This window comes from Vigna unguiculata, chromosome 9 (genome assembly GCF_004118075.2).
Source record: "Vigna unguiculata cultivar IT97K-499-35 chromosome 9, ASM411807v1, whole genome shotgun sequence".
Classification (NCBI taxonomy): domain Eukaryota; kingdom Viridiplantae; phylum Streptophyta; class Magnoliopsida; order Fabales; family Fabaceae; genus Vigna; species Vigna unguiculata.
In genome coordinates, this window is record NC_040287.1 from 2,420,873 (window position 1) to 2,433,106 (window position 12,234).

Below are 12,234 nucleotides of genomic sequence, written 5' to 3' on the forward strand. Positions count from 1 at the left end.
AATAATTATTTTAATTGAAAAAATAATTAAATTTAAATTAATAATTATTTAAAAGATAAAAATAAAATTTTAATTATTTTAATTTAAAATAATAGTTACTTAAGAAATGTAATTGACTAAAACATATATGTACAGGGAATAATTCTATTTATATATAGATATAAATAACATACAACTTACCAAATAATATTCTTAGTGTAACATCTCATTTAATAGTATAAGCTAAGGTTAATTGCTCAAATTGGCTATTTTGATGGAGAATTTGGCTCCGACTTCAATTGCGTCTTAATTCTTGAAAAAAATGTCTTAATTAAATCATTTAAGAAAAAATGTGTCAATATGTGTTTTTTTTTTAACTGACAAATGTTAGGTTTCTGGTGTGACACATGACACTACGTTATTATTAGTGTCACATGGTAAGAGAATGTCACATGTCAATGTCAATAACAAGTGTCATTGTCTTGATTTCAATTTAGTCTACGTATATGTTTCTTTAATTCAAGTTAGTACCCACATATGTCCCTTTATTTAAATGTAATATATTTTTCTTTTAAAATAGAACAATATTGTCTATCTCCAATTTAAAACCAAATTTATTACTTTTATAAATGTTATACTATTATTTTTTCTATTAGAAACGACTTATAAAATCAAATCAAGTACTCATATTTATATAAAATGTAAGGGAAAAAGTCATTATTAATATGTTAACAATTAAAGAAAATGTAATATATGTTATCTTGAATTTTAGATCAATTTTTTTATTTATATAAATGTTATACTGATATTTTTTATTAAAAATAGCTAACAAAATTAGGTACATATTATTATTTTAAAATTTAAGAAAACATGGGTTAACAATTAAAAAAAATTTAATATATTAAAACGTCATTTTTAATAAAAAAAATTAATAGCATAACATATATACAAATAATAAATTTATTTTGAATTTGGAGAAGGTCAATTATTATTATTTTGAAGAAAAAAATTATGACAAAATTGAATGAGAAAAAAATATGTGTAGACTAAATTAAATCGAAAAGATATATGTACAAAAGAAATTGAAATTGAGACATAATATTTGACCGTCACTTACATGTGACATTACACGTGGTAATTTTTTTCTTTAAAAAGAACTTACATTGACATGTGATATGTCCGTTAATATTGTTAGTATTTTTCTTTTTTAAATGACTTAATTCAAATATTCTTTTTAAGAATTAAGACACAATTAAAATGTTTTTAAAAGAGACCAAATTCACAAACTACTTAAAATTCCAATGTGAAACGTTAATCAATGTTGTTTGATCAGAATGTCAGCTGTTAGGAAAATTTCAGTGTACAGTGAAATTTGGTATTTAGCCTAATAAAAAGGACACAAAGAATAGTGAAAATATTTACTAAAATATTCAACCATAAATTTACTTAAAAAAATATCAATTGATTTAAAAGTTAACATTTTACTTCAAATCTATAAGTCCATCTACTTAAAAGTTGTTATTAACAGACACGTAATTATTTATGAATCCTAAAAAAGTATTATTGTGTATTTATTAATTTTCATTATATGACAAATCTTATATCTTACTTAAAAGTTAACATTCTACATCAAATCTAGGTTAATTGACCTGAAAATTGTCACTCGATTTATGTTGAATCTTGATCAACGGGGCACAAAATTATCTTTGAATAACAAAAAAAATTATTTGTATTTATTACAATAAATAATAATGATAACATAAGACATTTTGTACCGGTAAGTAATGTTTTTAATGTTAAAAAAAATCTAATTATCCTAATAATAATAATCTATGTTAATATATAAAAATAATTTTCTCTTTTACATAGTTCATAATTCAAATTTATTGTTAACTAATTTTTTATAATAATCATTAAATTTATTTTAAAAAAACCTATCATATATATTTTTTTATTATATTTGTAGTTTATATTTTAATATTTATATACTTTTTATTATTATTTTCAAACAATTATTCTTAAAATTTAAAAAATATAGATACACAGAGTAATAATAATAATATAATATAATGGCAGAAAAAACACAGTGTCCAATAATGAAACTGAGCATTTGTCTTTTTATTTGATTTCATGCATCCTATCCATAATTTAATTTCTCCTTATTTATTTGCTAATCCATATATAGTAAAATCTCCGAATAGTAATATTTATATAGTAAAATATTCATGTGATTTATAAAGTGAGTTAAAAATAGTAAAATCTGGCAAAGTATTTATGTATAGTTATAACTTAGACACACACTCTTGTTTATAATAATTTCAATCTATTGATTTCCAAATTATCAAAACATGCACGTGTGACTACTCAATATATTAATTATATTATTTCGCCATCTTAAGAAAAAATATGTTATCATGAAAGAAGGGTTGACAGTTATACGATAATAAATTAGTATTTTTCCAATATCACTGTATCTATTAGTATCACCACTGAAAAAGTATGAAAAAGTAAAGTTAAGGAGAGAAAAAGGAAACGTTTTGTGTAATTTCTGAAACACTCTTATTTATTTATCTGTTGAAGAATGCCTTCATGTTGTAGCACAAAGAAGATAAAGAAAGAAAAAGTAGGGCAACAACATGCAGTTTAAGATTTTGATGCAAAAGATGAAGAAAAGAGTTACAGAGATGGATGCATGCACAGCAAAAGCAGCAGAAGCAAAGGGTTTTAGAGTTTGATGGGATTAAGAAGGAGCTTGGTAACGGTGATGGCAATGTTGCAGAGCTTGCGGAAGGCGACACTTTCAATGGAGAGAATGTCGTCGTCGCCAGGGATGGAGGCATCGCATGTATCAATTGCAGCCAAGGCAGCTTTGAGCCAAAGTTGTGTTTCAGCTTTGGAATCAACCATGATAGCGGCAATGGAGTCCTCCAACTGGCTCTCTGCGTCCAAAATGGTCTCTTTGCAATCAGACAAACCTTGTTGGACATCAGGACTGAGCTTATCATCGTCGATCAAAATTTTTGTTTCGCCGAGGATCCCAGAAGCATTGGTGGCAGCAACCCTAAGGGAAATGATTGCCAAATCTCTCAAGTTTGCATTAGGACTTTTGTAAGGATCCGAAGAGAGAACCTCAATGCAGAGGTTTCTGGTTGCAGAAAATGTGCATACCTTTTGAATTAAACTCTGTCCTTTAAGAGTTTCGAGTGTTTCAAGTGCTATGGTCTGGTGAGCCATTGCAACTATGCACAAAACCATCCCCCAAAAGAATTTTAAAGAGTGTTCCATTTTGTGTTTGAAAATTTGTGTTTGGAACGAAAGTTAAAGTTTTTCTTCTTCTGGGGGTTTGGTTTTGTGTGTTCCAAACCAGGACGAGGAATTACTGAGCCTAGGCAAGGATTTATAATAGTGTCTCCTCAATTCTTTATACCTAATTAAGAAGTTATTGTTTGTTCGATGCTTAATTTAACTATATTTGTTTTGTGTGGTTATTATTACGTGTTCCTCTCTCTTTTTTCGGGTTCTTTAATGAACTTCTGCAACTACATTGATCCATATCACGTATGAAAAGCATTTTCCATTCCGTTAACGTGTGTAAAATATTATATTCCATATATAGAAAATTCAATGGATGAAAGTATTGGGGAGTAGGATATAACCATAAATGTAAATTATAAAGTATCAAATCTTTAAAATTTAACAAGAATATATTTAAAGTATAGACTATAAATAGAAAACATATAATACTAGTGAGGTTTTTTTTTTTTTAAATTGTCACATGTTAGGTTTATAGTGTGACACGTGACACTATGAGTGACACATGGCATTGTTAGTGTCACGACAAGAGAATATCACGTGTCTGTGTCAATGACAATTGTCATGGTCTTGGTTTATATTTAATCCACATATATGTTTCTTTCTTTAATTCAATTTAGTACCCACATATGTCCCTTTATTTCAATGTAGTCTTTTTTTTTAAAAAATATTTATCTTTCCAATTTGAAACCAAATTTATTACTTGTATAAATGTTATACTATTATTTTTTTTAGGTTAAAATACTTTTTTGGTCTCAATTTTCGTCATGTTTTTTTTAAATAAGTCCTAATTTTGGTTTTGTGTTCAAATAAGTTTCAATTTTCGTCAATTTTTTTCAATTGGGTCCTTTTTGCTAACACCGTTTAAATCATTAACAGCAATGAACAGTAGCGTACCACATGTTACTTTGTGGTTTTTTTGAATTTTTCTATTTTTTATTTGAATTTTTTTTAAATTTTTATAAATGCCCACATATCAACCCAGTAGCGTGCCATGTGTCAAAGTCAATGTTCTATATTCAATTTGGTCCCTATATTTGTTATTGTTTTTCAATTAGGTCCCAATTTTTGTTAACATTAACCAATTTGGTCCCTCTCCAAATTAAAACCAAATTTAATTTTTATATTAAAATTAACATTTTTTTATTAAATATTTTTATATAATATATTAAAATTCAATAACTTTGATATAAAAATTAAATTTGGTCACATCTTCGATAAGGACAAAATTGGTCAATTTTAAACAAAATTGGGACTAAATTGAACAAAAATAACAAATATAAGGACCAAATTGAATATAGAACATTGACGTTGACACGTGGCACTAGGGATGGCAAAAATATCCGCGCCGGCGGATATCTGCGGATAAAATCCGCGATGGACAATTACTACCCGCGGGTATTTATTATCCACGGGTAGCGGGTATTTTAATACCCACTTATAAACGGGTCGGGTACGGGTATCATACTATCCGTACCCGCGGGTACCTGTTATCCGTTACCCGCAAAAAATTAAAATTATATTTTATTAAGTTAAATTTAATTAAAATTAAAATTAACAGTATATTTTATTATGTCGAATTTAATTATAATTAAAATTTAATTTTATTTATATTTTATTTTTATAATTTTATATTAAAAACTATATAAAATATATATTTTTTTAAATATTTGCGGGTATCGGGTATCCACGAGTACCCGCGGGTTTTAAAATTTTTTGCGGGTAATTTTTAAGCGGATACCCGGCGGGTAGCGGACAAATTTTTTTTTGGCGGGTCGGGTTGCGGGTAGGCACTATCCGTGTCCGACCCGACCCGTTGTCATACCTACATGGCACGCTACTGGGTTGACATGTCGACATTTAAAAAAATTTTAAAAAAATTCAAAAATAAATAAAAAAATAAAAAAAACCACGAAGTGACATGTGGCACGCTACTGAATTGACACGTGTACATTTAAAAAAAATCAAAAAAATTTAAAAAAACCATGAAGTGACATGTGGCAGTCACGGTTCATGATTTAAACGGTCTTAGCAAAAAATGACCCAATTGAACAAAATTGACGAAAATTGGGACTATTTGAACACAAAACCAAAATTAGGACTAATTTGAAAAAACTTAACAAAAATTGGGACCAAAAAAATATTTTAACCTTTTTTTTATTATGAACGACTTATAAAATTAAGTAATCATATTTATATAAAATGTAAGGGAAAAAATCATTATTAATAACATGTTAACAATTAAAGAAAATGTAATATGTTATCTCGAATTTGAGATCAAATTTATTATTTATACAAATGATACTAATATTTTTATTAAAAATGACTAACAAAATTAAGTACGGATTATTATTTTAAAATTTTGACAAAACATGGGTTAATAATTAGAAAAAATGTAATATGTTAAAACATCATTTTTAATAAAAAAAATAATAGTATAACATTTATACAAATAATAAATTTAGTTTGAATTTGGAAAGTGATGAAGGATTATCTTGTTCCTTTTTAAGATTATTGAATATGGTGTGAGTTGATTAAGAAAACCAAGGAAATCCCCACTGGACATTAAGATAGCAAGCTATCTAGATGTGAAGGTTCCTTTCCAAGGTTCTAGAGAGGAGGAGAATGGATTGATGGGGAGTAAGAAATCAAAAGGAAAAACATATAATAGAAACAATATAAACCAAGAAGAGTAAAGAAACATAAAATGAAAAGCAAGGGAAATGGGAGGAATGGAGGATTCACGCCACTACAAGGCTAGGCTAGAAGAAGCCATGGCAACCTTGAAGATGAGTGGTGTATGCCGCCACTTGCCAAGGCAAGATAAGGCTTGAAAGAACTCCACTCCCTAAGGAGGAATGCTCTCACAAAAGGTTGAAACACAAAGTGTATAATTTCTCCAAAATGTTCAACACAGTGGTATTTAGCCTAATAAAAAGGTCACAAAGAATAGTGAAAATATTTACTAAAATATTCAACCATAAATTTACTTAAAAAAATATCAATTGATATAAAAGTTAACATTTTACCTCAAATCTATAAGTCCATCTACTTAGAAGTTGTTATTAACTGATTTTTTATAATAATTATTATATTTATTTTTAAAAAACTGTCATAGATATTTTTTATTATATTTGTAGTTTATATGGGTATGGGTACGGGGCGAATATTTATCCAACGGGTAGGGTACGAGGGAGCTACTACCCGTACCCTACCCGCCCCGTTGACATCACTATCCCTGCGTATGCACGAGTCAGTATACTAGTTTTTTATTAAAAATGACTAACAAAATTAAGTACGGATTATTATTTTAAAATTTTGACAAAACATGGGTTAATAATTAGAAAAAATGTAATCTGTTAAAAGATCATTTTTAATAAAAAAACAATAGTAGTATAACATTTATCCAAATAATAAATTTAGTTTGAATTTGGAAATGGTCAATTATTGTTATTATTTTGAAGAAAAAAAAATTATAACTAAATTGAATGAAAAAGAAATATGTGAAAACTAAATTGAAACGAAAATGTGAAGAAGAAATTGAAACCAAGACATAATATTTGGCTGTGACCGACACATGACTAGACATATGGTAATTTGTTTATATTTAAAAAAACTACACTAACATGTAATTTGCTGTTAATATTTTTTAAATGGCATAATTATAACATTTTTATACGAGTTATGACACAATTGAAACGTTTTAAAAAGAAACCAAATTGACATACTCCTCGAAATTTCAAACTCAAGCGTTAATCGAGAAAACACAATATGTTGTTTCATCAAAATGTCATCTGTTAGGAAAATTTCAGTGTAAAGTGAAATTTGGTATTTAGCCTAATAAAAAGGTCACAAAGAATAGTGAAAATATTTACTAAAATATTCAACCATAAATTTACTTAAAAAAATATCAATTGATATAAAAGTTAACATTTTACCTCAAATCTATAAGTCCATCTACTTAGAAGTTGTTATTAACTGATTTTTTATAATAATTATTATATTTATTTTTTAAAAACTGTCATAGATATTTTTTATTATATTTGTAGTTTATATGTTAATATTTATATACTTTTTATTATTATTTTCAAACACTCATTCTCAAAATTTAAAAACTATAGATACACAGAGTAATAATAATAACAAAATATAATATAATGGCAGAAAACTTAAACACAGTGTCCAATAATGAAACTGAGCATTTGTCTTTTTATTTGATTTCATGCATCTATCCATAATTTAATTTCTCCTTATTTATTTGCTAATCCATATATAGTAAAATCTCCGAATAGCAATATTTATATAGTAAAATATTCATGTGATTAATAAAGTGAGTTAAAAATAGTAAAATATGGCAAAGTATTTATGTATAGTCATAACTTCGATACACACTCTTATTTATAATAATTTCAATCTATTGATTTCAAAATTATCAAGAAATGCACGTGTGACTACTCAATATATTAATTATATTATTTCGCCATCTTAAGAAAAAATATGTTATCATGAAAGAAGGATCGACAGTTATACGATAATAAATTTTTGTTGTTAAAATTAAAAATTGGTACTTTTCCAATACCACTGTGTATCTATTAGTATCATCACTGTAAAAGTATGAAAAAGTAAAGTTAAGGAGAGAAGAAGGAAACGTTTTGTGTAATTTCTGAAACACTCTTATTTATTTATCTGTTGAAGAATGCCTTCATGTTGTAGCACAAAGAAGAGAAAGAAAGAAAAAGTAGGGCAACAACATGCAGTTTAAGATTTTGATGCAAAAGATGAAGAAAAGAGTTACAGAGATGGATGCATGCACCGCAAAAACAGCAGAAGCGAAGGGTTTTAGAGTTTGATGGGATTAAGAAGGAGATTGGTAACGGTGATGGCAATGTTGCATAACTTGTGGAAGGCAACGATTTCAACGGAAAGAATGTCGTCATCGCCAGGAATGGAGGCATTGCAGGTGTCGATTGCAGCCAAGGCAGCTTTGAGCCAAAGTTGTATTTCCCCTTTGGAATCAACCTTGAGAGCGTCAATGGAGTCCTCCATCTGGCTCTCTGCATTCAAAATGGTCTTCTTGCAATTAGACAAACCTTGTTGGACATCAGGACTGATTTTATTGTCGTCGATCAAAATGTTGGTTTCGCCGAGGATCCCAGAAGCATTGGTGGCAGCAACCCTAAGAGAAATGATTGTCAAGTCTCTCAGGTTTGCGTTAGGGCTTCTGTAAGGATCCGAAGAAAGAACCTCAATGCAGAGGTTTCTGGTTGCAGAAAATGTGCATACCTTTTGAATTAAACTTTTGCCTTGAAGAGTTTCGAGTGTTTCAAGTGCTATTGTCTGGTGTGCCATTGCAACTGTGCACAAAACCAACACCCAGAAGAATTTTAAAGAGTGTTCCATTTTGTGTTTGGAATGAAACTTAAAGTTTTTCTTCTTCTGGGGTTTGGTTTTGTGTGTTCCGAACCAGGACGAGGAATTACTGAGCCTAGGGCAAAGATTTATAGTAATGTCTCCTCAATTCTTCATACCTAATTAAGAAATTATTGTTTGTTCAATTCTTAATTTAACTATATTTGTTTTGTGTGGTTATTATTACGTATTCCTCTCTCTTTTTTCGGCTTCTTTAATGAATTTCTGCAACTACAATATTTTGAAGAAAAAAAATTGCAACTAAATTGAATGAGAAAGAAATATGTGAAGATTAAATTGAATACTAAATTGAATGAGAAAGAAATATGTGAAGATTAAATTGAATTGAAGATGTGAAGACAAAATTGAAACCAAGACATAACATTTGGTTGTGACTGACACATGACTAGGGGTGGCAAAACGGGCCAGCTTGGCCCGTTTTAGCCCGGCCCGTCAGTGGCCCGCCAAAAACGTGCGGGGCCGGACTGGCCCGCCACCCAAAATCGAGTTACATATTGTAACTTATCCCGTTTTAGGACGAGCTGACCCGCGGGCTGGTCTGCTTTTTTTTAATTTCTTTTTTAAATTTTTTTAACTTTTTATAAATTTTTGTTTATAAATCTATTATATATATATATATATATGTATAAATTTATTTATATAATATAAAAAAATAGAATTTTTAATTACTTTTAATTTTAAACATAAAAAAATTTAAAAAAATTAAAAAAATTAAAAAATAGGTTGGCGCGTTTTGGCCCGCTAAACTGGCGGGCCAGACATGCCGAGTTACAGTAGGCTGGCGGAGTGAAAATTCCAATCCGACCCATTTTTTTTTTGCGGGCTGGCGGCCCGGCTCGGTGAACCTTGTCCATTTTGACATCCCTACACATGATACCACACATGACACGACTTGTTGTAATTTGTTTTTCTTTAAAAAAAAACTACATTGACATGTGATATACCAGTTAAGACACACTTGAAACATTTTAAAAAGAATCCAAATTGACATGCTCCTTAAAATTTCAATGTGAAGCGATAATCGAGAAAACACAATATATTGTTTGATCAGAATGTCAGCTGTTAGGAAAATTTCAGTGTAAAGTGAAATTTGGTATTTAGCCTAATAAAAAGGACACAAAGAATAGTGAAAATATTTACTAAAATATTCAACCATAAATTTACTTAAAAAAATATCAATTGATTTAAAAGTTAACATTTTACTTCAAATCTATAAGTCCATCTACTTATAAAAGTTGTTATTAACAGACACGTAATTATTTATGAATCCTAAAAAAGTATTATTGTGTATTTATTAATTTTCATTATATGACAAATCTTATATCTTACTTAAAAGTTAACATTCTACATCAAATCTAGGTTAATTGACCTTAAAATTGTCACTCGATTTATGTTGAATCTTGATCAACGGGGCACAAAATTATCTTTGAATTACAAAAAAAAAATTATTTGTATTTATTACAATATATAATAATGATAACATAAGACATTTTGTACCGGTAAGTAATGTTTTTAATGTTTAAAATAATGTAATTATCCTAATAATAATATTCTATGTTAATATATATAAAGAATTTTCTCTTTTACGTACATTATTCATAATTTAAATTTATTGTTAACTGATTTTTAATAGTAATTATTATATTTATTTTTTAAAAACTGTCATAGATATTTTTTTATTATATTTGTAGTTTATATGTTAATATTTATATACTTTTTATTATTATTTTCAAACACTTATTCTTAAAATTTAAAAAATATAGATACACAGAGTAATAATAATATAATATAATATAATGACAGAAAACTTAAACACAGTGTCCAATAATGAAACTGAGCATTTGTCTTTTTATTTTATTTCATGCATCCTATCCATAATTTAATTTCTCCTTATTTATTTGCTAATCCATATATAATAGTAAAATCTCCGAATAGTAATATTTATATAGTAAAATATTCATGTGATTAATAAAGTGAGTTAAAAATAGTAAAATCTTGCAAAGTATTTATGTATAGTCATAACTTAGACGGGAAATTTGTAAAAAGGGGTCTTTTTCAAGGTTTATTTGTAAAATGGGGTCTGTTTCAAAAAAATTTGCAAAAATGGGTCGTGTCGTCCGGCGGGAGGACGACATTAAGGTGAAGTCGTCCTCCCAAAGGCCGGTTTCCTTTTTTTTTTTTTTTTTTTTTTTAATGAAGTCGTCCGGCCTCCGGCCGGTTTCTAAGATGAAGTCGTTCGGCAGGAGGCCGGTTTCAGTTGTTGTTTTTTTTTTTTTTTCGTTGCAGTTTTATTTTATGATTTATAAATTTTTAATTTTCAGTTTTTTCAATCATTTACATTTCTTAAATTTTTGTATAGTATATTTAATTTGTTGGTATTCTTTTATTAATAATAAATTAATTTAAAAAAATACATCATATAATAAAAATAACATAATAAAAAATCGCAACCAATACATAATAAAAATTACATAATGAAAATAATATAATAAAAGTTACATGAAAATTGGATAAAGTGATAAATTACTGACGGTAGGGACAGTTGCCCCTATGATGTCCTTCATTTCTACAATATGAACATTTGCTTCGTCTGTTTGGATTTGGTTCATCCATCTCATTATGGATTCTATTAGTTGGTGGTCTTCCCCTTACCCTACGACGCATGTTTGGGTCTGGTGAATGTATGTGGTTAGGTCTATATGTGCGAAAGAGCAAACAGCTATTACGTGATGACAAGGCAGTCGAACATGATCTTCATCATCAATGCCATTCTATCCTCCGCCAATGCCTTCCCAATCACCACAAATTCCTCAAAATGTCCAAAGTCATCAAGATGAAGATGACGATGAAGAACCACAACAACAACTCGTAACACGTCCCAACAGACCTAGAAGAAGACCAACATGTGGAACCGGAGGACATAGATGACTGTTTCATTATTTTTAAGTTACTAAATTATTGTATTTTAATTTTTAATCATTTAAAAAATATATTAAAGTTTATTTCTATTTTTATTTCCATTTATTACCATTTACTGTTTTTAAAAAAAAAAACTAAAATGAAGTCGTCATCCGCAAAGACGACTTCACTAACGCAAAAGCAAAAACCGGCCTTCAGCCGGACGACTTCCATTTTTAAAAAAAAAAAAAAAAAAGCTGAAACCGGCCTTTGGGAGGACGACTTCACTTTTAAAGTCGTCCTTCCCCCTGACGAAACGACCAAGTTTTGCAAATAAATTTTCAAAGGACCTTTTTCTACAAAATTTTGGTCAAAGGGACCCCTTTTTACAAATTTCCCTAACTTAGACACACACTCTTATTTATAATAATTTCAATCTATTGATTTCCAAATTATCAAGACATGCACGTGTGACTACTCAATATATTAATTATATTATTTCGCCATCTTAAGAAAAAATATGTTATCATGAAAGAAGGGTTGACAGTTATACGATAATAAATTTTCCTTGTTAAAATTAAAAGATGGTATTTTTCCAATATCATTGTGTATCTA

At 28.4% G+C, this 12,234-nt stretch overlaps 2 protein-coding genes across 2 annotated transcripts; both read right to left on the reverse strand.

Moving 5' to 3' along the window:
- Positions 1-2,526: 2,526 nt before the first annotated feature.
- LOC114164767 (pectinesterase inhibitor-like) lies at positions 2,527-3,347 on the reverse strand. Its single transcript, XM_028049528.1, has one exon. The coding sequence runs from the start codon at positions 3,262-3,264 to the stop codon at positions 2,704-2,706; it is 561 nt and encodes a 186-aa protein (XP_027905329.1). The 5' UTR covers positions 3,265-3,347; the 3' UTR covers positions 2,527-2,703.
- Positions 3,348-7,956: 4,609 nt separating this feature from the next.
- LOC114164802 (pectinesterase inhibitor-like) lies at positions 7,957-8,757 on the reverse strand. Its single transcript, XM_028049570.1, has one exon. It carries the CDS (start codon positions 8,689-8,691, stop codon positions 8,131-8,133), a length of 561 nt encoding a protein of 186 aa, XP_027905371.1. The 5' UTR covers positions 8,692-8,757; the 3' UTR covers positions 7,957-8,130.
- Positions 8,758-12,234: the final 3,477 nt, after the last annotated feature.